The sequence below is a fragment of the Varanus komodoensis genome, unplaced genomic scaffold (assembly GCF_004798865.1).
Source record: "Varanus komodoensis strain SLA01 unplaced genomic scaffold, ASM479886v1 scaffold33, whole genome shotgun sequence".
Classification (NCBI taxonomy): domain Eukaryota; kingdom Metazoa; phylum Chordata; class Lepidosauria; order Squamata; family Varanidae; genus Varanus; species Varanus komodoensis.
This window is the reverse complement of record NW_025335817.1, coordinates 11,249,361-11,276,362: the sequence shown is the minus strand read 5'-3', so window position 1 is coordinate 11,276,362 and position 27,002 is coordinate 11,249,361. Positions and strand designations below refer to the sequence as shown.

At 45.7% G+C, this 27,002-nt stretch overlaps 2 protein-coding genes across 3 annotated transcripts; one reads left to right on the top strand and one right to left on the bottom strand.

Moving 5' to 3' along the window:
- Positions 1 to 2,563: 2,563 nt before the first annotated feature.
- On the bottom strand, positions 2,564 to 9,570 carry MRPL46 (mitochondrial ribosomal protein L46). Its single transcript, XM_044438883.1, has 4 exons — positions 9,342 to 9,570; positions 7,290 to 7,479; positions 4,914 to 5,087; positions 2,564 to 2,954 (listed from the first exon to the last, which is right to left on the bottom strand). The coding sequence occupies exons 1-4, from the start codon at positions 9,549 to 9,551 to the stop codon at positions 2,707 to 2,709; spliced, it is 822 nt and encodes a 273-aa protein (XP_044294818.1). The 5' UTR covers positions 9,552 to 9,570; the 3' UTR covers positions 2,564 to 2,706.
- A 1,065-nt stretch (positions 9,571 to 10,635) lies between these two features.
- Positions 10,636 to 25,917, top strand: MRPS11 (mitochondrial ribosomal protein S11). Of its 2 annotated transcripts, none has more exons than XM_044438699.1 (6): positions 10,636 to 10,834; positions 15,783 to 15,902; positions 16,175 to 16,273; positions 19,774 to 19,903; positions 23,103 to 23,168; positions 25,604 to 25,917. In XM_044438699.1, exons 1-6 carry the CDS (start codon positions 10,782 to 10,784, stop codon positions 25,616 to 25,618), a joined length of 483 nt encoding a protein of 160 aa, XP_044294634.1. In that variant the 5' UTR covers positions 10,636 to 10,781; the 3' UTR covers positions 25,619 to 25,917. The 2 variants fall into 2 exon arrangements, with proteins under 2 accessions (XP_044294634.1, XP_044294633.1); XM_044438698.1 differs by having other exon boundaries at positions 10,638 to 10,834; positions 25,600 to 25,917.
- The last annotated feature ends 1,085 nt before the right edge of the window (positions 25,918 to 27,002 follow it).

Sequence of the window (27,002 nt, the reverse complement as noted above, 5' to 3'; positions counted from 1 at the left end):
ATGAGTAGACCAATTAAGTAATGTCTGGTCTTCCTGTCATCTGGTCCAAAAGCAGCATAAATCTCCCCAAAAGTAGAGCCAATCAACTCCTGACATAGAAACAGAGTGAGTCAGAAGGGGTCTCCCGGGCCATCTAGTCTGATCCTCGGCTCCAGCTGGCTCCACTCATGACATGCCTCCCATGTGCATGTCCAGTCTATCCTTGAACACCCTCACCGATGGGGCCTCAACCACCTCCTGTGGAAGTCCATTCCATACCTTCTCAGGGTCCTAACCATCAGGAAGTACTTCCTGGCATAGCTAACCCCACCAGAGAGGTCATTACTTTAATAGATACCAGTTGTTATCAACTTTGTTATTAAGCACTCTGAATTGCAAAGCTAGTTCCAACTGGCCAGCCTAGCTTGATAAAAGCCTCTAATTTTAGAAGCCTTTCACCTTGATCTGCTGCTCATGACATAACCCACACGTCAACAATCACCACCCATACTCAGTGGTGGTTGTATTGTGTGGAGAGTGTAGAGTATTGTGTTGTCAAAGCCCTTTCATTGATTTGGGAGCACAGCCATCTGTTCTACACCAGCCTACTGCTTGCAGGCTCAGCAGAGAATCACGTTAGCTTATTGACGACCAATATGATTTCCATCTGAGGCCCTGTGCCTTGAATGGTACATGATGTAGCAAAGCAAACTCACCAAAGCAAATTAAGCCCAGGTCTGGTCAGTCCTGGGCTGAAAGAGTGCAAACCTTCCATTCCATCTGGGAAGATCATGTGGGAACATAAATACAGTTATGCATATTGAGTAAAAGGTGGCACACCGCCTATTAATGGAAAGGCTGGTGGACCAAAGGGAATTCAAACAAGGCTATGGGGACTGCTGTGTCCCTAATAAACAGGGCAGGGGAGTAGAAAATGAAGAACCAAGTGGGGCTGGGAAGAGAACAAGCCCCAGGAAGGGGTTGACAAAAGCAGTAGGAAAACAAGGGGCTTGTTTCGCCAACAGGCTGCAAAGGTCATGAAGAATGGGGTATAGAAAGCTACACAATTGCAATATCCAACAGGGTCATTGCAGCGCTAAGCCTCATTTTTCCTCTGCTACTGTAATGTGCTATTGGTTGCACAAGAGTAGTACCCCCTGCTGTGTTTAGTACGCACAGCCACTTACTCAACTCAAACTTTACTAGATTCTCCTCCCACACATTATCCTAGCTTTGGTTAGTGCAACCTAATTTGCACTAAGGGAAGAAATCCGTTGGATACTGCTCAATGTCTGCAGCGCTTGTGCGTGAGCTTGCCAACATCCTGAGCTAGCAGTCCCCCAGGGTTCCACAAATCTGAAGGCCTGTCTTGAAGAGTCTTTCTGCCAGGTCATTTCAAGGCTTAGCATTGTTTTTGTTACTCTCTTCACATCATGAATGAAGGATGCCATTAGGTGCTTTTATTCTGATCTTTTTGTTGCTACCTGAAGACCACTTCTGGAGAAGCAATCCAGAGAGTGGGACATCCCATTGATTAATTGAACAAATTAAACAAAAAGCCACCATGCTTTGTACAAGGTTTTTGGCTGCCTATACCCTGACGTGCCTGATCCTGCCTCATCAGGGAAGCGAAGCAGGTTCAGGCCTGGTTGAAATCTGGACCGGTGATTTAAATGTTGTGAACAGCCCAGAGAGCTTTGGCAGTATAGAAATGTGATACTGGTGCTGGTGGTGATGGGAGCTTTCTTAAGAGTTAGGAAAACCCAATCTACTACCTGGAATATGCAGATTTGCTTCATGCATCATGTGATCCTCGATATGCACACCTGGATGCTCCATAATGGGGAAAGCTGCTCTATGAACTGAAAGCATCACTTCAGGTTTCAGAGGTCTCTCCCGGCCACATCTAGAAATGCATGCGCTTGTGTGCAAAGCTCATACTCTGCTACTAGAGACATGACCCTTCGCCCTCTGCAACAGCACAGGGGAGTTGTGCACTGTCCTCCCATGTCATCTTGCACCACACCACCAAAGCCAGAGAGGAGGAGACACCTTTGCCAAACACATTGGAAAACAAGCACCCTTCCTCTGCACCAGGCAAAAAGTAGCACATGCTGTACCAGTCTCCTTGTCCATTGCTGGGAAGGGTGAAGCAGGATCCTGTCCTCACACCAAGGGCTCTCACCTGTTGCTCCCATTTCCCTGCACCACAAAAGAGCTTCCATTCCATTTGCTCTCAGAGTGTGTATAAAACTTGTGTGTAGAATTAGTATTGGCCTTGGACTGTGTTGTGCTACCGCCACCCAGTTAGTCCAGTGGTCCTCCAAGTGATGGCCACTTGCACTGCCCTTTGTGTTCAGTCAACCCTGCAAAAGCATCAGACAGACATTTGTGCAGATGGATCTTAGGGCCAGTAGCACTACCAGAAAGATTCACTTGCCCACCCCAACCTATCCATTTTTCCTATTGTGTTGTATATTTTTAGATTGTAAGCCAATGAGCAAGAATTATCTTGTTAAACTGATTATATAAGAGCCACTCTGGGAGACTTTTCGGCAAAGGATCACTATATAAATGCTTAAAATAAATAGACACATCCTGAACACTTTATTTAGCAGAGATAAATGCAGGCAAGGCCCTTGTCCTGGGCCAAACGTAACTCCAAGGCTTGAAAAGCACACCAAACACTCTGCAGCATGACAATAGGAAGAGACACAGCTCCAGGATTCAAAGGTCCATTAGGAACCGAGCCACCTGAGAATGGTACTCAGGCTTCAGGTAGTCCCCTAACTCTCCTTTACTGACCCACACGTAGTCTTTGTCCCTGAGTAAAGGCAGCCGGTTGCTTTTCAGGAGGGCTTTGAAAAAGAACACCTTCACTCCTATGGTGCCTTCTGTTCGGGCTGCCCTGGGTAACTTGTACTTGTAAAAGCCGCATGGTGCGTTTCCGAGAAAGCTGGCTTCAGCATTGGTTCCTTGAGGGTTCAGAGGTCAAAAGGAGGAATGCAAAAAGAGGAAAAGGAAGCATCCTTGTCAGAGCAGAAGAACAGTTTATACTTAATAATCCAAAAAGTTTGCCCTCACACAAGGTGCTTGTCTTTGGCTGGACTATCCCTAACGGCACTGACTGAAAAACTTGGGTGGTCACAAGCAGAAGTATTTATGATTTATACAGTATGTTCAAAACAGTTTACATGCAAGAATTCACAACACTGGGCTATTCTCATAAACCAGGAAATGGCTGCATTCACTCCTAATGGTATACCAGGATTCCTGGCTTATCGTGTTCCTGGTTTATTACCCACACAAGAAGTGAAACAAGTTAGAACACTTGGAATCATAAAGATGGCAGGATTGTAAGTCAATGACAAGCCAGGAACAGTGGTTTGCTCAAAAAAAATAATAAAAAAAATCCTGCCTTATTTGGAAGAAACAAACCAGAATCACAGGGTCGGGCATCAACTAAATATTTAAAGATGTTTCCCTATTTAAGTAAACATGAGAAACAAAGTGGAAGTGTACCAACATGTACACTCCCAGCTTACTGTGTACCAACTCTAAGTCAGCAATTCTGGCTGACCACTATGTGTGAGCAAAGCCATTATTTATCATCATGAACGGACGGTTCCCTTCCCCACACCTCCTTGGGGAAGGGATGCATTGATTTTTCACTGCCACCCAGTGGGCTCTTGCAGAAAGTATAACCAGCAAACACCCATTGGAGAAGAGGAAAAGAGGAACATTATAATTCCATTACATACTTCATGAGCGGCAGATAAACTCACCTGGCAGAAAAGAGAGAACTAAAAAGGACATTTTCCCCCTTGGCCTTCATAATCTCTTCTCTCAAATACTCAGTTAAGAAGAAAAATGGAAGCAAGAAGAGAGCATCTTTATGACTGGCCTGGGGGACAGGAGTGCTCCCCCCTCTGTTGTTGCTTTGTGCCATCAAGTCATATGCAGACTTATGGCAACCCTATGGATGAAAGTCCAAGATGTCCTATCCAAGACACCCCTGCTCAGCTTGTATAAACCTCTCTTTTACTTCCAACCCAGGTGAGGCAGCGGCTGTCCTGTCCTTAACCAGTGTCTGGCTGGATGAGGGCCAATAAATTGAGGCCTAATCCAGGCAAGACAGAGGTCCTGCTGGTAGGTGGTCCAGTTCTCCAGTGGATCTCTGTCCTGTTTTGGACAAGGCTGCACTCCCTGCAAGGGACAGGGTGAATAGTTTGGGAGTGCTCCTCAACCCAAAGTTATCCTTGGAGCTCCAGGTGGCAAGAAGTGCTTTCCTTCAGCTTCAGCTGATCCACACACTACATTAATAAATTAACAGGACAAATCTGGAACTCCCTGCCAAGGGAGGCTAGGTTGATTCCCTCTCTGCTGTCCTCCCACCGGTAGGAAAATAATGTTTAGTTTAAGGAGATGCCTGGCATGTAAACAGGCCTGTTGCCAAAGGGTTTTTTTTAATTGGCCACGTACTGTTCATGTATTTTATTATTATTTATTTATTTAGTAAGCTTCTATGCCGCCCCATTCGCAGAAGCCTCGGGGCAGCTCACAATAAATAAATAATCACAAAAAAACCCACAATATAAAAACAATATAATTTGAGTAATGTATGTTACTGTTGTGTTTTTTATTTTAATGCATTTGCTTTTATGATTATTTTAATTAAAGCATGTTTAATCTTTTTTATTGTTGGCCACCTTGAATGATATTCTTTGGTGGACAGGTGGGATATAAATCACAGAAATAAATACAATTAAATGGGTATTAGGTTTATGCAGCATCCTTTAAGGTGAGACTTTACAAAGAAGGAAACAACTTTGCAGTCCAAAGAGCTTATACTCCAAAACCAGAAAGGGAAGGAAATGAAAGTGGGGAGAAGGGAAGCAAATAATGAGTTACACAGAGACACACATATCACTGACCTGAGAGGGTAACCAAGGTCCGTTCTGCTGTTGCTCGCAGAGTCTCTCCATCTTTCCACTCTGTTTGGGGTAAGAGCCAAATATCTTGATCACAAATCTTTTCCTTAACCAGCAGCAGCAGGTTCTGGTCCAACTTCCTGTTCAAAGAGGTCTGATCATTGCTTTTGTCAGCATCTGTCAAAGGGAAGAATCCATTGTCACAGACATCCAGAGAACAAAGCCAGGTTTGTCTCCTGAATTTCTTTTTGCAGCAGAGCTGGATGAAACCATATTAAGGAACACCTCTGGGTGCAGGTTACACAGACAACAGGCTAGCCCACGTTTATATGTCACTTGCCAATGCTTCATCCTATGCACCTTCAGATGACAGGGGAAGTTGTACATTCCTTTCCAAAAGGTCATTTAAATAGTTCAATGTCCAATTGCAACACAGTGACTTATTAAAATTGGCTTTTTGTCTGTAGGGCTCTGACAAAAACACTTCCAGCGCACTGCTACGTTCTGCAATGCATGACCTTTTGGTAACAACTACCTCTAAAAATACTCTACCCTTCTTCAAAAAGTCTACAGATGAAGTCATGAATCATTTAAGCCGCACTACCTGGGCTGATCTAGATTTTGTACCATTTCTTTCAAGTAAGACAGATGAAATGTGAACACTCCACTTTGTCCAGCTGTTCTGAAGACCGGGCATTCAAACACTCAACCGCAATCAACCCAGTCATCAGTGGTGGGGGGCGGGGGGGGGGGCTGCCTTCAGGTGAAGAAGCAGAGAAATTATACAAAGGTGTCTCTTTTTGGCCACAAGTAATTGTCATATTTGTACAGACAGAAGGGCTACATTTTTTCATGGACCAGTACCTTATTTATTAATTTCATATCTATACCTCCCAACAGCCTACATTCCCTGGGCAGCTCACAAAAATTAAAACACCCCAGTAGATGATAAAATATAACATAAAACCATTAGACAATGAAAACAGAGTAATCCAAAGCAAAAACCGGCAATGATGTAGAAGATCTAACAATGCAATGATAAGTTTAATTGAAAGAATGAAATATGTGGGAAATAAAAAGGATATTTGCCTTGCACTGAAACAACCGCACTACACATGGCAGGCAGACCTCTGCGGATGACATTTCTCAACCACAAAATGCCACCACCAAAACGACTCCCCCCTTACCAGCCCTGATTTGGTGGGGAAATCCAGACAAGGGCCTCGTTTTTGAATCTAAGCCTTGTGAAACAATTTGCAATACTTCATTCAACAGAAACAGAACAGATGAGACTTAGAGGAACTGCAGTCGATGGCAAGGTTTCTGCTCATTTTGTTCCATCCAGGCTCAATTCAGTAAATACGCTGGTGCTTTAAGGATGCATTCAATGGATTACCGCCTCAACAACTATAACCCCCGAAGACTGGGAGGTTTATGAACATCCTGGGCAACCGCTGGAAGAGCAGGAGGGCTGATTTCCACCCTCCCTGTCACCCCACCCTGCATTTTTACAAGATAAGCATTTTGGCTGGTTTAACTAGAACATGCTGGAGGGGGAGAAAAGGAAGCTGGACCGATCTCAGGGTAACTCACACTCTGGCCTTTCTAGTCTCATCCTCCCACCACCTACTCAAACACCTCCTCCCCTGTAGTCAGGTTCCTGATCTCAGAGAACAGCTGGAGGGATTCTTCCCACATTGCCTGTGTGTGTTGTGTGATGGGGAGCACACAATCCCCCCCCCCAAGGTCAGAGCTGCAGTGTCCAATCTCGGACTCAGGAATCTGATCCAAGAGGCCCTCAGACACTGTCTAGGGGCCACCTGCTCCCTCAGTATGTCTGGTGCACTTATTGTAATCATGTGACTTAAAAGGGATTCACTTCAGCTGTATTACACTGGTTTTTCTGTTGTCTGAAATGTATATGTAGGGAAAAGAAAGATTTCTATCTGAAATGTGCATACTCCTCTTTGTCCTGCTGTTCTGAGGACTGGGCAGTCCAATCTTCAACTAAAATGAACCTGGTCACCTGTGGGAAGCAGAAACTGATTCTAAGCAAGGCAGTTACCTCCTGCTTTCTTTCTTTTTTTTTTTTTTTTTTTTTTTTGAGGAGCAGGTATCTTAGCATGAATCACCTTAGCAAAGTGTGGGGCTGCAGTGTGTGTTTGCTTTTAAGTTGTGTTTGGGCATGGTGCTGCTTTCCCCTTTTCTGGCAAAGCTTTTTTTTAAATAAAAAATCTAAACACTAAATAAAGCAGCCTCCTGCCCAGACCCTGCTGCTGCATTCTACTCCCACTCAATTGAAATTAAGTCAGCACCCAGCCTGAACAAATGTGGCCAGCAACAACTCAGCATGATGAGGGGGGAAGTGTGGATCCAAACCTGTTATCCGTGGGGCAGGAGTGAACATTTGGAAATTCTGTTCCCATTTCTCTTCAAGATCTTGGGTCAGCACTATCTCCTTCCCAGAGTCATCATCGTCATCATAGTTGTCTTTCCTCCTCTGCAGACGTTCCTCCTCTGCCAAGCAGTGAAGTTCATGGTCTGAATACAAGCTTTTCTCTATCTCTATCTGGAAAGCAAACCAGGAGGTCAGATCTGAAAGACTGCAAGGCAGTCATTTAATTCCAATGTATGCAATGTCACATTGGATAGGACAAGACAGAATGGGTTAAGGCAACACCTTGGAACTCAGGCAGCTGTTTTCGGGATAGAAATGCCATTTCAGACACCACCCTATGCTAATTTTGACAGAAAAAAGGCTACAACTCCCAGTATGCCTCAGCAGCATACAGTGCCTTGCAAATTTAGTAGTAATGTGATGGCACAGGGAGGAAAATGTTTTCGAGGCCACTCCCCACCCCAACCCTTAACATCTCTAGCAATGTATTTAGTACACTGAAGGTTGAGTCCCATGTATCCATCCATGATGGCAGACTTCCTAAGTAATGTCAGTTCACCTGCGGCCTAGTGAAAAAACAAGATCAGTGTGTGAAAGGACTGTAACCTCAGCTCTAGCATGAAATCAAGTTTCTGATCTGAGTATGTGGGGAGCAGCATTGGAAGTCTTCTTCAAAGTCATACAAGCCAATATCTGAGACCTGGTTAACCACAGGGCTCTAGCTATACATTGCTACTGCCCCTTTTGTGCCAAACCCATTTGATTAACTGAGCAGTCTGTTTCCATGTTCTCTCAGTTCTTCTGGCAGAGGGATTTGAACCGTTCTGAGAGCTCTGTGCTAATGAATAGGATATAAAAGCCTAAATACAAATACATACTGAATCTAGTAAACCTGAAGTGCACCCCTGTCATTGTTCGGTAGGTCATGTGTTTTGTATACAAAAGCTCTTGATTCTGGCCTTTCCAGCTAAAAGGGCAAAATAGCAAGCAGTACATGCAACCTCTCTCTGAAACCAGAGAACCACTGCTGATTAGAAGAGACCAGGTGTGGCAGACATGGGGAGCAACTTGTGGCTCTCCAGATGTTTGGACCTACAACTCCCATGATCTCCCATCATAGGTTACAGCTTATAGCTGATGGGACTTGTAGGCTGAAACTTACAGAGACTGCCCAGGAATAGCCATAACCAGATTAGATGGAACGGCAATTACAACAAAACAGTATGCCTAACATTATTCAAAAGAAAGAAATTTATTTTAACATAATGCTTAATTGGACCTATAGGTTTAGACAACAGCAGCCAGGAAACAGCTATATGTGGGACTGCTGCCGCCTTTCCTACCCATGATACTGAACTTCCCAAAACACCTGTTTGGTGCTGTTAGAGAGGGGAAAGTTGCCTGTTTGATGGATCTTTAGCTTGGTCCGGCGAAGTTCTTCTTACAGAGCTTAGAAGTGGTGATATAGCGGTAGTGCCATTATTCACAGGAACCTGCCTAAAAATTCTTCTGTTAACAGTGAACAGCAAGCAACTGGGAGCACATGACCCCCAATCAGTCTTCCTTACTGCCTAGAGAGGTGCTGGGCTCTCCCACACTGGAGACATTCAGAAAGAAACTGGACAGTCATCTGAGTGGGATGGTGTAACTTACTGTCCTGCAACAGCAGGGGTTGGACCTGATAGCCTTCATGGCCCCTTTCAACTCTACTATTATATGATGCTATGACATTATTATTAAATCTTCTTAAATTATAATGCTTATTTCTTATTTTGCGTCTCTCCAGGTCTATCTCTCACTAAATAACATATGCATATTTACATTAAAACACACAGATTTTATGCAAACCTCAGTCCTCGTGTTTTGCGATGTATTAAATTTGTTTGGTTCCCCCCCCTTTGGAGGGGGGCAGGCATAAGTGAAACTTTCTAACTAAAAGCCATGGTAAAAACGTCAAATTTCTAAAACCGAACGGGGCACACTCAAGGCCGCCCCCCCCGTCCCCCAAACTCCTGCCCAGCTGCGACTTTCACCTGCCGCAACAATTCTGCCATCTCCTCTTCCTCCGAGCTCATTGCCTGGGTGAGCCTGGGAGGTCTCTGCAAACAAAGCGCCCCGAGAAGCCTCCATTTCGGTACGGCAGCTGCGGAAATGCAAAGGCCCCGCCAGCAGCCGCGGAAAGGCCCCGCAGAGCGGATCCTCAAAGCAGCTCCGATCGATGAACGACCTACGGACGCCGCCATGTTCCCCGGGGGACCACAATGCACCGCGGCAGTAACTCAACGTTAGAGATAGAGCGAGATAGGAGTCTAAGAGAGGGAGTGAAAGGAAAGAGTCATATGCTGCCTGCACTTGCGGGGAACGCTGGAAACCGCCATTTGCACACAGATAAACAGAGTTACAGACAAGCTAAATTATCTCCTTCAGCCGCGCAGGGAAGCAGCAGATGTCGGTTAAGGACTGCTGAGAGGCAGTGTAGTATAGTGGTGGAAGCGCTGGACTGGGGACGCGGAAGAGCCACACTCGCCCATGCTTACAGGGTGACTTTGAACCAGTCACTGACTCTCTGCCTGACTTACTTTACAAGGTTGCTGTAAGGATAAAATAGAGCAGAATAACTTTGTAAACTGCCTTGAGTTCCTTGCAAGAGGAAGAAATCGGGTAATCAGGGTAATACGATAATAATAAATTTCGATTCTCGACTACCTAAGCAGGCCTAGGACATGTCCCTAATTGTGGAAACAACGCTGCACACATATTAGCAGAGCACAAAACCCTGCAAGCAAATGAGACCGAGACATGGACTGCAAAGAATTTGAAGGTACGATATTTGTAGACCACAAATTGGCTGCAAATTCACGAGTTCTTTGCGTGGAAGTGCAAAATCAGAACTGCGCTATCTTGATTCCCAATACGGTAGCAGTGGGCTACAATAGAAGTACACATTCCCCCACGCAATACAAGATAACGGGGTATAATTGCTTTATAATTGGAATAATAAGTCCAACGAATTTTTCTGCACACAGGTCCTCAGACTGTGCAGTGACACCAGTTGCTACCGTTTGCTTGATGGCGGACCAGATGCTGTCTACTCAGAGGTTCGTTTTTATTCTGCATTCTCCCATTGAGACCTATGGGTGGCTGACCTCCAACCTGGAGAGTTTAAAAGAGCTTCTCCAGCTCGAGCCCGGAAATTCCCTCCTCCAATAAGGCATTTCTCTATAAGAGCATATCTCTGTAGTCAGGCTTCTCTCTGTCTTAGTATCTCTATAGTGAAATCACCTCTGTATGGGTTAAGAGAGGGCGAGGAAGCGAGGCCATCCCCCGTACGGAGCTCTCAGGCCTGGGCGCCGCCATCTTGAACGGAGGGATAGGGCTTCAGCGGCGTCCGAGCAAACGGAGCCGTACACGCGAGGGTCGCGTAACAAAAGGGCAGCGCCTTTCTCGTGGCCCGACGGTGGCAGAGAAGCATCATGTTTCCCATCTTGGTGGTTGTCCGGCGTGGGCTTTTCCGAGGCGCTTTGGGGTAAGAGTCGAAGCGCCGCTGACATACATAATCCGCGTGGTGTGGGAGCTGAAGTGCTGCCTCATCCCGGGCTCGAATTGCAGCTTCGTGGGTGACCGTGGACTTTCCCCTCCTTCTCCACGAAACCCACCTCGCGGGACTGTTCCTCACCTTTGCTGTCCGTGGAAGACTTAGGAGCTCCCACCAACACACAGTGCGAATGAATCCATTTTCCTCTTGTCTAACTTTTTCATCGTCCAGTTTTCACAACCATAGGTTGCCATAGGAAAACGATTACACAGACTAATCTGTATTTGGCTGCTAAACTGACGTTCTTGTTTTTCCACATCCGAGTCATGCTCGTCATTGCCGTACGACCTAGTGAAATTTGTCACTTTATTTCTGCATTGCTGCAAGTAATCAGTGATTCCAGGAAAGTGAGTTCCATTACACATTCAATTTGCAAACTATCAGTTGCTATTTTGATGGCTTCATTCTGTGCAGTCATCAAGATCTTCATCTTTTTTATGTTCAGAAGGTGGCGGAACTTCTCATTCTCTTCTTTGAGTCTTTGGATCAATTGCTTTAGACCTTCCTGGATTTCTGAGAGGAGGGTTGTGTCATCAGTATATCAAATGATGTTGATGGCTCCTCCGATTTTTATCCCGACTTTTGATTCTTCAAGACCCATCTTCCTTTTGATTATTTCAGCATACAAGTTGAATAATGAACTAATTAGTGTTCCCATGTGGTGTTCTTACAGCTACTTGCTGGTTTGTGTATAGTGACTGGATAACCTTCTCCCAGCAGGTTCATGTAGCTGTTAAACAGCATGGAGGGCAAGACAGAGGCTTGCAGTACTCCATAGCATCACTGTCATGGCGTAGAGCAACCCCAAGCACCACCTTCTAGACACAGGCAGCCAGACAGGTATGAAGCCACTGCAAAGCAGTGCCTTCAACTTTCAGTCCTGCTGACCTGTTCAGAAGGACACCATGGTTGATGGTGTTGAAGGCCATGGTGGAGGTGCAGGATCTGGAATGTTAAATTTAAGGGAAAAATTGATTTAATTTAAACATGTTTGGGAGGGGGAAAATTCCAAGATGTGAATGTAAAGAAGATTGTGTGCTGATAACGTTAAATCTGAACAAACACATCCTCCAGTAAGACAGAAGTTTTTATTTTTATTTTTACTGACTATAAATCTTTCTTTCACCTACTTTCCTTCTAGATTAGCATTCCCCAAATGTGTGCTGTTTCAGAAATTTGGGACTTCAGTGCCCATCAACCCCAGCCAGCATGGCCAATGGTCAGGAATTCTGGGAGCTATGGTCTAAAACATCTGGAAGGTACTTGGGTAGGGAAGGTTACTCTAAACAGAGATAGGTGAAAGTGGCAGCTGTTAAAGGCACACAAGGAAGGCCTGTAAAAACTAAATTAAATGGTGACAGCCTTTAGCTGCATGTTTGGTGAATTTCTTATTGCCTTTGGCTGTGTGCTTTGGTGAAATGTTGTTTAGTTGTTAGATTGCAACTGCATCACTTTCTTTAATCTTTTTCCTGTGTCTTTCATAGCAACCTGAAAAGGTGTTAAGGAAGGGGGAGATTGGCATGGATGGGGGGCAGCATCATTTACTGTATTTCTTGTGTGTGTTACAATGCTGCTAAGGAAAAAGAAGAAATGTGCCAACCAAATGAAGCTGCCAAAGATGCAGGATCTCAGCCAGAAAAAAGGGCAATGTTTGGGGTGCAAACTAAGGAAAAAGAGGTCACTCAATGAAAATTTGCAGTGAACAGCGGTGGCAGAGACTTCCAATGTGCTGAGGAAGTAGGTGGACCTGCTTTGGGGAGTGAACTGATTCAGTGTGGAGGAGCAGACTCTCATCAGGGTGGTTCCTTGCAAATGGACAAGAAAGAAGAGCTGCATCACCAAAACAAAGGAAACCAATCTGCATGATATTTGCATGGACCTGCCTACTGTTATAAATGCCAATTTAGAAATAGTTGTTACAATTCCAATAGAAATTCAGTGACCTCCAGCACAAAGAGGAAGACTGTGACCAGGTGTGCCTTGTGTGGCCTGCTGTCCAGATGCTGTTGAAAGGCAACTTCAAGCTCTATTTTTTGACTGGCCTTGGACTGGGCAGCCCTTCAGATACAGCAGACTTTCAAAAGAGGGGACAGTCCCTTTGCAGCCATTCAGAGGACTGTCCTCTATTGTTGAAGACCTGACTATGCTTTGTATGCATATCGTTTCATCTACACAAAGGGCAACAGGGTTGATAGCACACTTTAGTTCTGTGCTCCATGTCCTGACTGTGGATTTATCTCTAAGCATGTGCTAAAATGGGGAAGGTGAGGTTTTCAAAGCTGACTGATAACAGAAACCCCCAAACTCAGTCCTTCCTGTCCTTGTTCCTGTCCTTGGGATCTGCTTTTGGATCACCCACCAGATGTACCTGCCTACCTCATTTTCTACCTGTATGTTTTACTGCTGAATAAACAGCTTTTGTGCTGAGTTCTGCCTCCCAGGACACGCTGGAAAAGCTAGGCTCCTCCACAGCTTCATACCCAGACCTGGAAGCTGCATGCATGCACACATGCATGTGCACATGCACTCCAAATCCTGCTGCAGGCCTAGATTATTTATTTATCTTAATATTTATGTACCACCCCATTCCTACAGGCTTAGTGCAGTTATCTTTAACTGCAGGAACCAGCAGCCCTAAATAGGCTGAAAGTTGTCCTTTAGGGCTTTACCACCAGGTAGACGCAGCACACAGAGGAAAGTCCTGGGGTGTCTCCAGTCAGAAAGGACTGTGGGAAGTGGGGAGTGGGGAAAGCACCTTGTCCAAGAACAGCAGCCTACCCCAACCTTGGGGGATGGCGAGTCCCACCAATACCCAGTATGTCCATTGATGGAAGTTGTGGTCCAGCACCTCTGGAAGATACTGGCTTGGACGAGCCTAGCATGAATGACCTGACTTAATAAACTACTTCCATTTAGTTCAGCAATGGGCAGCCTGAGGAAGTTTGGGGGGCACTTGCTAACTTCAAAGGTTGTGAAAAAATTGAGAAATTCTACACCTTAATTCGGTGACAAACTTCCTTGGGCTAAAAGGGACAAATTTATCTTGTTTTCAAGCAGCAGAGGAGTGTCCTTGATGCTGTGGGGGCGGACATTTAGGAACAGTACCACAAACACGTTTATTGCGTGGGTAGAGTGTGTATAAGACCAGAGATTATGGTATTGAAATTTCCAGGGCTACGTGAAACATTTCTTTTCTTCTCAGTTCCACTTATGCCACAGCAGTCGGTAGTTAGTGCAACAAGGCCATAGGTTGACATGGAAATGTTTGCACCCTGCAGAAGCAAAACAATCTTGCTTCCCCTTCCCCCACACCCTACACAAGGTTATAGACAGCCTCTGCTCGCTAACAGAAGCAGTTGGCAAAAATGAGCTTTGTTTGTTTGTGTTCTTCACTGTGATTCCTTTTGAAATGAGAAACTATGCAAAGACTGCCCATCAGCAGGTACAGAGAGAAATGTTTTTACCTAAACATCCTTGAACCAAGAAGTTGTGGTTCTTTGATGGCATTTTTTTCCTTTTCTTAATTGTTGGCTATCTTTTCAAGTGTTGCTTTATTATGTTCTGCTTCTGGAATGCCTGAATTATTTCTGTACAATTTCTTAATGGGGGTGGGGGGAAGCAACTTGATGAGTTGGTCAGGTTGAAGATGGTGATGGGCCCTTCACAGGATCCATTTTCTTACTTTATGCCTTAAAAAAAGGAAGGAAGGAAGGTAGGTAGGTAGGTTATCCTCTAAACTGCCCAGAGCCTCTCTCTTCCCTGCTTTTCTCTTCAGGAAAAAATAACCTATGAGATAGGTGAATATGAGATATACTGACAGTATAAGGATTGCCCAGTGAACTTAATATCTGACCAGGCATCCGAACCAGATCTCCCTGCTTCAGGTCTAACACTCTCTTGATTATTCCATGGTACCAGGTAACCTGGTACTTTTGGTTTTTTGCACTTCAGCTCCCATCATAGCCTGCCAGCACAATCATGCTTGGAGATTATAGGAGTTATAGCCAAAATCTCTGCGGAACATCAGGCTACATAACCTTTTTATATGCACATTATTTTATACGCTGAGTGTGAGCACATTCTTCAAATACTGATCCAAACAGAACACATCCATGCACAAGAGAGAGGTATCTGCAGACTTGGAAGAGTCCCACAAGTTGTTTTTTTAAAGAAAGCAAAATCTGGAGGCAGGGAAGCCCACACCCCATATGAGCATCTCACTGCAGTCTGGGTATGCTCAGAGGCCACAGCCTGCTGAGTCTTTGTTTTTGGGGGAGGATACAGAAAATCGAAGAGAACCTGGAACAGAATGGAGTGGAATACACTAGAGGAAGGGCTGGCTGGCAGGCAGGCAATATTTTGTTGCATGACCCATTTGAAAGCATAAGAAGAGCCATGCTGGTCAGACCAAGTCCATCGTTCTGCTCACACAGTGGCCAAACCACTTTCCCCAGGACATGAATGAAGAGCACCCAGCTGCCCATGTACAACTGATGTACAAAAAAGGACTGCCTCTGAGACAGGGAGTAGCAAACAGTGAACATAAGGAGTAGTTACTGATAGCCTGAATGGGTCCTTTCCCTTTTAAAACCTTCCAAACTAGCAGCCATCTCTATATCTTATGGTAGCAAATTCCAGGCTTTAACTAGGTCCTCTGTAAAAGAGGTCCTTCCTTTTTCTCCCTGTCCTGATTCTCTCCTCACTCAGCTTTGTAGAACTGCCTTTTGAGTTCTATCTTTTAAACCCCCTTGAACTAAATCTTACTACATCAGCAAGTGGAACTGATGGCTAGAACCTCAGCAAGAAGAGTGCTGGAACTGACTCTCAGCAGGCTGTTGCAGACTAATCCATGCTTCCCACTTCTCTCTTCTTGTGGCAGCTGCAGCCTTACCTGGCCTCAGAGCATGAAGGCAGGTGTCCAGCAGCTTCAGGAGACAGCAAAGAATGTGGCCAGTCTAGTGGCAGAAGAGCCAGGAGATAAAAAGAAGAGTGAGTTCAGGTGAGTGAGCATTGCACTTCTTCCCTGGACAAAGAACAAGGCACACAGTTGCAGTAGTGAGTGAGATAGGGTTAGGGTATCGTCTGGTGCAGCCATAATTAAGTGATGAATTTCTCTGAACCAGAATGGAACTTCACATTTTGTAGGGAAGACCTCTGAAACCTCTTTCTTGCTTTATTTTGCTGGAAGTCCTTTTCTTTGCCAGGCTGTGCAAAATACCGTCCTTGGATGGCTAATGTGGGTACAATCTTCTTTGCCATTTTCCTTTTCAGCCTTTTCCCCCCAGCTCCAGGAAGGGAGAGTTCTATGAGATGGGCTGGAAAGCCATTTGAAGAGATCCCAATAGTTCACATCAAAGCAACTTATAACAAGTAAGAGACCAGCTTCTCCTTCTGTGGTGCATGTGCAGAGACAGCTGTCCAGAGTGTGTGTGTGTGTGTGTGTGTGTGTGTGTGTGTGTGTGTGTGTGTGTGTAAGGTGTGTGTGTAAGGTGTGTGCGAAATTTCTCCTAATCTTGTAGATGAGCAGCTTGAATCTTTGCAATCTTTCTTTCTCCTTGCAGTCTTTTTGAAGAAAGAAATTTGGGACGGGGGCGGGGGAGTCCCTAACTAGGGAGTCCCTAGTTAGTCCTCTTAGGTGGACTAACTATCAGGTGAAAAGTGCTCCAGAGCAGCTGTCCTGAAACTAATAAGATGGACAGTAACTCCCACATTTCTAGTCACTGATCTTGGGTGGAAATTTTTCCCATGCTGCTGCTGTTGCTGCTATTATTCTTATTTCTATTATTTCCATTCTGTACATTTATAGACAGTGATGAATAGGTACAAGCTTGTTGGTTTCAAAGTTGTAATTAATGTTTTTCAGTCAATTATCCCTAACAAATATGTGAAAGAAGAAATATGCCATTGATTTGTAAATTGGGGGTGGCAGAATAAAAGCAGTGAACAGATTGTCAGGAATTAGAATGTATCATGCTGTGTCTTAATAATTGTACAAATTGTAAAAGTTGGACTAGATTATTGGTTGTCAGCATATCATTGGGCTGCTTAGATTACTTGTGTGTCAACAATTTTCAGTACCTTTGTGGCAGGGGGTGGTCGTGCTTGCTTGAGTGTCTTTTTCTTTATTTTATTCCACTTAAAGGTAAACAAAGTAAGAGAAGTACATGCTGTTGCCTTTAATTGTTTAAGTGTTGTTGTTAGTTGCGAAGTCATGTCTGACCCATCGCAACCCCATGGACAACACTCCTCCAGCCCTTCCTGTTCTTCACCATCCCCCAGAGTTCAGTTAAGCTTAATTGTTTAAGTAGTCCAATACAATGTCTGCATACTATTTCATTTGAATCATATTACACAAGCAGTCTTTTCAACTGCTCTCTTTGCCCCAAAGTCCCAAACTTCAGAGGGTTTCAGTCATCCAGTACAGGATACAAACACCGAAACTGAGTGAGTCAGAAAGGGTCTCCCTGGCCGTCTAGTCTGACCCCTGGCTCCAACTGGCTGCACTCATGACATGCCTACCATGTGCATGCGTAGCCTATTCTTGAACACCCTCACCGATGGGGCCTCAACCACCTCCCGTGGAAGCCCATCCCATACCCTAGGGGTCCTAACTGTCAGGAAGAACTTCCTGGCATACAAATTGAACCTTGGTTCCCTGAGTTTTGCTCCATTGGAGCGCGTCCTGCCTTCTTCTGCAGGAGAGAACAGGTCTCTACCCACCTCTGAGTGATACCCCCTCACACACTGATATGTTGCCAACAGTTCCCCTCGGAGTCTCCTCTTCTCCAGGCTGAAGAGACCCAGTTCCCTCAGTCTCACCTCATATGGCTTTCCCTGCAATCTGGCCACCATCCTTGTGGCCCTTCAGTGCACTGACTAACCTGGCTATATGCTTCTCGTAATGCGGAGCCCAGAACTGAGCACAATACTCCAGTTGCGGGTGCACCAAAGTTGTATAGAGAGGTAGTAATACCTCTCGCGATCTAGAAGCCACACTTCTGGCAATGCAGCCAAGGGTGGCATTCGCCCCTTGACCACTGCATCACACTGCTGACTCATGTTTAGCCTGCAATCAACCAACACCCCGAGATCCCTTTCACAAGTGCTGCTCTTCAGCCACTTGTCTCCTAACCTATGGAATGTGCTCCCCAGAGAGGTTCGCCTGGTGCCGACTTTATATTCCTTTTGGCACCAAGTAAAAATCTTTTTATTTGTCCAACATTTTAATTGTTAGGAATTTTAATCAGGCTTTAACTTCACGGTCACTTTTTGGTTTTGATGTTGTTTTTATTCTTGATTTTGATTTGATTTTCTTTCATTTGTGAATTGTAATTGGTTGTATGTGTATATTTAATTATTGGTAACTTGTTAAATTATCTGTATCTGATTTTTGTAAGCTACCCTGAGACGCTCTTGCATATAGGGCGGGGTATGAATATTTTAGATAAATATATAACCTTTACTTATGACACCTATTCTTATGCCCCAAGTGCAAGACCTTGCACTTATCCACATTGAAAGACATCCGGTTGTCTCCTGCCCACTTCCATAGACTGTCCAGATCCTTCTGGATCTGAAGTATCTGCTTCTCAGTTGTGGCTACTGCCCCCGTTTTAGTATTGTCTGCAAATTTGATCAGCAGAATGATCACCCCTTTCTTCCATGTCACTGATGAAAAGATTGAACAGGATTGGTCCCAGGACAGAGCCTGGGGGACTCCACTTGTCACTCCACCCTGATGATTCTTCACTATTGAGGTGTCTCCCGCCCTGCATTTTATTGTGACGTGAGACTTTTTGCTCCCTGAGTGGGATATTTCAGGGGAGGGGAGGAAGTTGGAGGAGCCCTGGGATTGCTCATTACCTGGCTTCTTCATCCTCCTCCCATTCCCAGCTGCCGGAAAGCAGCCTTCTTTCCCTCTCCAAGCTCCAGTTTCTGACCTTGGAGAGATTTTTGGTGTCATTTTTGCTACAAGGGGGATGGTTCTGGGGTTGGATCTCTGACTTCCTTTCCGCAGTTGGAGTGTCACATCTGACTTTGAGCTTTATGAGCAATGTTGTGGTCCCTGAGATGCTTACCAAGTTCCCAAACACAGGAAGGATGAGCCAATCCATCCATCCTGCTCAGAGAATAGAATTCCTGGTCGCTTATGACAACTATCTTAGTTCTTAAAGACAAGGCAGGGCATCCCAGTTGAGGACTCTGCACATTGTGTGGTGCACACACAGGCCTTTGTCCACGTGATAAGGAGCCAGCTGGTGTCAGGTCGCTGTTTACAGGCACTGTCATGTGGTCATTGGACATGCACAAGTGGAGAGGGCCTTTGCTGAATGCATGAGCTGACGGCCTGGATGGGGTTTGTAGGGCCTCATCAGAGTCTTTGCCCTGCATATCCACACAAACAGCCCAGCTGGCCAGACCTGTCTAGCCCAGCCCTATGTTTCCCACGGTAGCCATGCAGCCACTGCTGGAAAACCCACGAACAGGAATGAAGGCAAGTATCCTCCCCCATCGCCATTCCCCCACTTCCAAATGGAACTGCCTTTTCCTAGGCCAGGAGTGACAGTTTGCGTTGAAGAAACTGTTTGCCTCAGGCAAGGGATGACTTTTTGCTTCATCCTTAATGATTTTGTTTTCTTCAGTGACCTAGAAGGAGGCGTTTTGTAGTCACAGAGCAGCTGTTCTACTTGGCCATTCTGCTCTCAGTGGGATAGTTTCTGATCCCTGCCAGAAGCACTGCAAGAGTTTTGTTGAAATGTCAAGGTTTAGACAATTTTCTCCAGAGAACCAGAAGAGTCACTGGAAAGCACAGGGACTTTGAATGGGGTCTCACTTCTGTCCTCCTTTGCCTTGGCTCTGTCTGGTTTCAGCACTCATGTCCAGGTTACGTCGCATGAGAATGTCCCATTGGCCCTGTCCACCTGCGGCACTGAAGGGTTCAAGAACGCCAAGAAATCCAGTGTCATTGCTGCACAGGCAGCTGGGATGGCTGCAGCGGCCGTAAGTGATGCTGCTCACCGCTTCAAGTATAATGCTCCTCCAAGTGAATGGGCAATGGCTTGTGTACAGATGTGGGAAGGCTGGATCTCTTGACGCAGTGGCTCTTGAAGGAATCCCAGCATGTCCATGCCTTGCTCTTTTAGGTTGCTCTTGGAGCAATCGCCCAGAGCTCTACCCCATCCCTGTACAGCTGGGTAAGGCAACATTTGGGGGGGGGGGGGCAATACTGTGTTGTGCAAGTAAAAAATCAAATAAATATAGCCAGATACATTTTGAGCACAGGGCTAGTTCAGATATTTAATAAATTATGGGGGGGAGGTACGGAGACAGGAGGAGAGCAACAACAAAGTAATTTCAAAATGCATTTTTATTATTATTTTACTGCATTTCTACCCCACTTTATTTCCTGTTGCGAGGAGCCCAAGGTGAAATACAGAGCTCCCTTTTATCTTCACAAAGACAACCCTGTGAGGTTAGACTGAGAATGAGTGACTGGAGCAAAGTCGCCCCGTGAGTTTCACGGCCAAGTGGGGACTAGAACCCCAGCAGGTCCCCAAACCCAACACTCTAAGCACCATGGCCCACTGGCTCTAGAGCTCAACATTTTGGCTTCCATCTTCCTCAGTAGCTAAACATTTAGATTTAAATCTACTTTGAAATCTCTGTGCTGTTAGCTTATATATTTCACATAAGACCAACTCCATCCATAGTGGATTTTGAGCCTCCTTGCTCCTTTGCATCACATCTGTCTCTGTTTTGGTTTGGATAACTATACGGCTATGACAACAAGCAGCCATTGACACTTAACACTGAAATTCCTGAATCTAAAGCAGCACTACATTTGAACAAATTAGTCCTGCGGTGTTTACAGGTGTGTATATTTCAAACATCATTAGGCTTGAATTGCTGCCTCTCTAGTTTTTGCTCATTAGACCTGGACTGCTGCCTCCATTGCCCATTTTCTGTACTAAAACCAGGAAATTTCCTTTCCTAACAAGGCAGCAGAGACAAAGGGGTTGTCTAGTCACTTGCTGATGTTCTGGTTGACCCAGTTAATTGGCTCTTCTTGTGGAACCACCATTACGTGCTTCCAAGTGCCGAAGAACCTTGAAGAGTACCTCAAACGACCACAACTCCAGAATGCTTTCCATGACTAAGATTACAGTTCTAAGCACACTCACTTCACTATCTGCACAGAATGCTGTGCCCAGAGAACCCCAGCAGGTCCCCAGAATGCTGCCAGCCCCTCTTGACTCATTCTGTATGTCCTTTAAAGCAAGGATGCAGAACCTCCAACTTGGGGGCAGAATTGGGCCCTCCTGGGTTCACAAGATGCTCTTGTTCCCTGTCCCTACTCAGTTTCCTCCAGCCACCAATCACTTTCTGGTCCTCAGCCTTTGATACAGTTTTCTCCCCATTCTAAAGGACTGAAATTCCTGTCCTTTGGTTTATATACTCAAAGTGAACACTTAAAAGTACAATATCCTGGTATATTTGGTATTCAGCTCCTACCCCTTTCCCCCTTTTTGGATCATTTCAGAAATTGCCATCAGTCCTTTTGCACCCTGGATCGGCAGGCGTTCTAAACCAACCTTTTTCCTTGGGATTACCAGAGCAACCCTATTTCTAGCCATGTAAACTCAAAATTCCAAACCAACTCAAACTCAGTAAGCTCAAAGGCCTAAATTACATCAGGGGACCCACACATGAAAGCTAGAACCCTGGCCCTTCTGTTTCTCTTCTTGCCATGCTTGTCCACATGCCTGCCACTCACTACCCCTCCAGCCCAGAGTACAAGTGAGTGACAGAAGCAAGGAGAAAGAGAAACACTGCAGCTGTTTGCTCATTTACTACTACCAAGGATCTGGTCTGCACCTGGGTAACACCGCAGAAGGGAGTGACTGGCTGCTGTTCCAGAGCCAGGAAACAAGTGTGGGGTACGGGGAACAAACAAATTAAAACCTCACTTCAAGAGAGTAAGTGGATATACATAAATTTGCAGAGTGGGGCAGTGCTAATCTGCAGCAGCAGGAACAGTGGCCTTAAATATGGACAGAGAGAAGCACATTAGAGTGAGTGGGTGCATATAAAAAGGAAGAAGTGGAAAGGAAAAGAAAGGTACAAAGACCTATCTTATCTCAAAGACATGCAAACATGCGTATGGGTAGGGGGAGTCATACTGCAGTGCTCCACCAAGAAATTCACAGAGACTAAATTTTGCACCTTCCTCTTGTACCCTAATCATTCCTGGGCTGTGCAATGGAAAATCAGTCTCTTCTGGAGGAATTTTGCATGGAATATGGTCCAGCTTTGATTAGCATATGCATTTCCTCTGAAGACAGAGATGCTACAGAGTTACCTGTCCTCCGGGACAGCATAACCAGAACACAGAGTCACACCAGAACAGAGAGCATCCAGTATTCTGAAGGGAAAGGGTCCTTTCTTCATGCTCTAAAGCAGCTATGAGGAGCCCATGACCCTCTGAATGTTTTGGGGATCCCAATTCCCATCATGTCCAGTGGTCAGGGATGATGGGAACCAGAGTCCAATGACATCTGGAGCACCACAGGTCGCCTGCAATTCTGTGCTGTGTTCTGAAGTGTAAAATTTGCAGGAGGCGAGTGGGGACAGGAAGCATGGCTGCCGCGAGGAAGAGCTTGAGGTAGCCACTAGATGGCAGCCATAGCACAGCCAAACGGTGGGAACTGCAGCTAGGCTTCCAGCCACTTTGGTCGCAGGCAGCCTTTAACAGCTGCAAGCGTAGTGGAAAGAAGCACCACCAATTCTCTGAATAGGGCAAGTGCTCCCGCATCCATGGGCACACTGGGTCCACTCCCGTCCTGCCTTTTTTGGGAGCAGAGTGCCAGAACTCTTACTGTTGTCCAGACATCTCCTAGGAATGCACTGTTCCCATAGTCCCAGAAGGCTCCCCTCCATTTAACACAACGGGTTTGGTAGAAGATGTGCATTCCTGCAGGAGCAGCTTTACTAGAGGTCATTTCCAGCCTGCTATGTGATACACGTTGCACTTAGGGATGTCAGGGATGGAACCAGGGTTCCTCCAGTGCACAAGGTGTGCTTCCTTCGCCACCAAACTGTGGCCTTTCCAAAATGAGGCAAAATGCAAGAATGGTTGGGATAATGTTATATGGCTAAATGCACCAAGCGGTTCTTTTCTTTCTTCTCTCCCCACATGCAGAAAGCCAAGGCAAAGGGCGTGTCCCATGTCCGCATTGTCATGAAAGGCCTGGGACCTGGGCGAATGGTAGGTGCCTACAGTGTCCTTTTCATTCTTTGATGGAGAACCACCCACACACACAACATTTGGGAAGAGTGGCAAAATCTAAGGTGACAGCTCTCTTTCTTTCCCTTCCATGCTGTGAGCTGCAAGGCTTTGAAATAAGATATAATGGGGAGGTCCGAAAGAGACAGGCCTGCCCCAGGCAATTCCTCCCAAGACCAAGAAGGAACTCCTTTGCCTTCCTGACTCTTTTTATGGCAGGAGGAAAAGTCACAGGAATATGGTAAACTACCTTATGCCATGGGGGTATTGAATGTTAGGCCTGTGGGCTACATCCGGCCTGCTTAGAGTCCAAATTTGGCTCCCTGGGTTTCCTTTTGGGGAGCTGCTTCAGAGGAGTATAAGAACTATCCCCCAATATCTTTTTTGCTATTTTTGGTTTGCCCTGGTTTTCCCTCCCTGAGGCTTTGCTATGGGGGCAAGATAGGGAGCCAAGTAGAGCAATGCATTGAGACCACAATCAGTGTAGCAATGGGTATGCAGTACTGGAAGGAGGGGAGCACAGCCCAGACAGGGCATCTTCAGGCCTGGTGGTCGTCCAGTCAGCCTGCTCTTTCGTCTCCACATGCTGCTTTTAAATGCCAGATCAGGCCAAAACGAGACTTCCCTTATCCATGATTCACTGAGGCAACCGGTCTGGCATGTGTTACTGGAAGGACAGGGAGGAGTGTGTTTTTCCCAGTGGTGCTCGCAGGACCACTTGGTCCAGCATCAGAGAAGGTTGAGAGCTGGGCGGAGGGTGCCATCCCCAACAGGGATAATCCCATCTCCAGGCTCCCTGCGCATTTGCCTTCTGGACTCAAGTGTTTGCATCTTGCGTTGGGACAGATTTGGGACTGTGTTGGTGTACCTTACACCCAGGTTACTGCTCAACAGAGTCCCAATCTGTGCTGCCAGAGGGGATTTCAGTTGCAATGCTGAAGTTCCCCCCAACTATTAGTCATGGAGGGTATTAACATCCCTGAAGAGGGCGCTTCATCTGGGGCAGTTGAAGATTTCATGGATTCCATGCCACACATGAAACTCAACACATGTAGCAGGGCACACTCTGCGTTAGTTTTCCAATGGGCATGAGAATAATGTGGGTTGGATTGGTTCCTTTGTCATGGCCAGATCACTACCTGCTGACAATTTTTCCTCTCTGCAAGGGTGGAGGACCTCTTAAGATGGTTGTTCCCCAGAGGCCAATGGATCTGGATGGTTTTCACAGGACTCTGGCAGGGTTTCAAGCTGATGTAGTAGGAGGTTCTGTTAAATCTCCGGTTGATCTCTAGAATACACAGATGACCCCAGGGGTTGGCATGATTGTTCCTGAGTGTCCTCTTTGTAATAGAGCTCATACAGCTGCAAGCTATACCCTGGAGCTGAGAATACAACAATTTAGGAGGTAGCTTAAGTGCAGATGAAGCACATCTCCTAGTGGATTCAGTTGAGCTCTGGTATGTGCTTACAACAAAGTATATTTAGGAACATTGAGGGCAGTAAAGACACCTCTCACTGCCTCAAGTCAGTCTTCTCTTTGTTGTCCAGGACTGCTCTACAGGGTTGTTGGAGGCTATTAGGTGCTGGCCCCAAGGACTTCTTAGACCCATCTGAGGCCTGCTGTAATATATTTGCTAGGTACTTCCAACATAAACTTCAGTGTCGACTGATTCATCAACTGCACCCTTGCCTGGATGAGCAGGGCCTAGCAATGGTGACTTCCCGATTGGAGTATTATAGTGTGCTCTACATGGGGCTGCCCTTGAAGACGGTCTGGATACTTCAGAATAGAGTGGCCAGGATGTTAACAGAGACTGGCAGATATGCAGATATAATGCCAGTCCTTTACAATCTATACTGGCTACCAATTGAAGTCCGGGCCCAATTGAAGGTGCTGGTGCAGACCCATAAAACCCTGAACTGCTTAGGATCTGGATATCTGAAGGAGCATCTCCTTCCCTATGTGCCTGACCACCCCTTAAGATCTGAGTCAGAGGTCCTTCTTTGTCAGCTCTCTTTGAAGGAGACTGGGAGAGTGGCTACCTGGACAAGGGCCTGCTCTGCGGTGGCACCCTGGTTATGGAATATGCTGCTTGGAGAGATTCGCCTGGCACTAACACTGTATTCTTTTCGGCACCAGACCAAAACCCTTTTTATTTTCCCAACATTTTAAGGTTTAAATTGTCATTTTAATTGGGATTTTATAGAAGGTGGTGATGCTGTGCTTTACTTCATTTTATTGTAAGACCATCCTGAGGCTCTTGGTAAGAGCATGATATAGAAAAGCTTTAAATAAAATAAAAATACATTTAAAAAGTGTCCACTTCCTGGTATAGATTTTAGAGGACTGGACAGACTAGTGATCTAACTCAAAGAAAGGCAACTTCTCCTGATGTCTTCATCTTTCTGTCAGGCAGCCATCAAAGGATTAACCATGGGCGGCTTGGAGGTGATCTCCCTTACAGACAATACGCCAATTCCACACAACGGCTGTCGGCCTCGAAAGGCACGGAGGCTGTGAAGCAACAAGCTTGCATGGCAGGCTGAAGAAAGAGACTGTGTTCTATTCCCTTGCACATCTGGTTCTGAGGTGGCAGTGCTGTTCCATCCCACTGTTCCCATTATGCAGCTATCAAAACAGACACAAGCTTACAGTTTGCCCCTAGCAATACAACAGGAGAATATCTTTTTCATCTTCCGAATGAGAAATGTCTATAAAGCCTGGATGTTATTCTGTTGTCTCTGTGTGCCTCCTTCTCAAGTTTCAAGTTTGCACATTGAATTTCATTATTTGCTCCGCTGCTGTTTTCCTTTTCTGAACACAGCATTTCAGAATATTGTTAATTTGCTTCAACTGTATTTGTCATATCAAGATTGGAACAAATGAAGGTTCCAATAAAATCAGAAGGGGTGTGACAAGTCACTTAACATAAAAAGAGGCAGCTACAGGCACTGTCAAGCAATGTTCCACGTGTCTGCCAAAGCAAAAGAGCCCATTTGTTCCATTGTGTTGCCCTTGGTGTTGGCAGGCAGCAGTTTGTTTCTTGTCTTCTACGGATGGACTATCCAGATGTTAAGGTCTTGGTTCTTTTGCCCCATTGTACTTTAGAATAACTTCACATCTTCAACAAACCCTTCTTCTCAAACCCAGCAGTTTGAATGTAGGTTAACTCTCTGGGAATTGGGGGCTCTTTCTGTTGCTACAGAAAAGTGAGATACAGCACTGGAGGAAGGGCCAAGGGGCAAAGGAGTCACTGCTCCCTCCTTCGTACTGCAACCTCCAGGACCACCTCCCTACAAGGTTCCAAGTCAGCGGTGATCCCTGACTCCTTCAGGGCAGATTATCTTCCCCACACTTCTCCACCCACAAGATCTTCCAGTTTGCTGAGTCCTGCTGTGTGTTATTCTGAATCTAATTCAATGTCTCAGTTGGTGCACAAGTCCACTTGTTGTGAACAAGGATCACCGGTACTATACCACTCTGGGCCTTGGAGGTCCGATTTCCACTGCAGACTTGAGCAGGCAAGAAACTGGAGTCCCCTCTAAACAGTGACTAAGTTCCCTGCTGTTTCTTGGCTTCCCAAGAGTTTTTCCTTCCACACCAGAGGGCTTAAGGGAGTGGAGAGACCTGGAAGCAGGCACAAACTGACCAATACTTGTATCTTTGTATGATGTGATACGGTAAGTCTCCTGCTCTGGCATTTCACAGTAACAAAAATTCCTGTCCTTCTAAGCAACAACTGCCTTGAGGCAGCTTTAAAGGACTGGCCAAGATGGGTGCACCCCCCACCCACCCCCAGCACAGATGTTGAGGAC

Excerpts from the sequence above, each read along its gene's own strand:
- MRPL46 (XM_044438883.1), bottom strand. The coding sequence starts at position 9,551 with ATGGCGGCGTCCGTAGGTCGTTCATCGATCGGAGCTGCTTTGAGGATC. Across the intron at positions 5,088-7,289 it reads TCCTGCCCCACGGATAACAG|ATGCTGACAAAAGCAATGAT; the intron begins GTTTGGATCCAC and ends TCCCTTTGACAG. Across the intron at positions 2,955-4,913 it reads GACCTTGGTTACCCTCTCAG|GAACCAATGCTGAAGCCAGC; the intron begins GTCAGTGATATG and ends TGAACCCTCAAG.
- MRPS11 (XM_044438698.1), top strand. The coding sequence starts at position 10,782 with ATGTTTCCCATCTTGGTGGTTGTCCGGCGTGGGCTTTTCCGAGGCGCT. Across the intron at positions 16,274-19,773 it reads ATCAAAGCAACTTATAACAA|CACTCATGTCCAGGTTACGT; the intron begins GTAAGAGACCAG and ends GTCTGGTTTCAG. Across the intron at positions 19,904-23,102 it reads CTGGGATGGCTGCAGCGGCC|AAAGCCAAGGCAAAGGGCGT; the intron begins GTAAGTGATGCT and ends CCCCACATGCAG.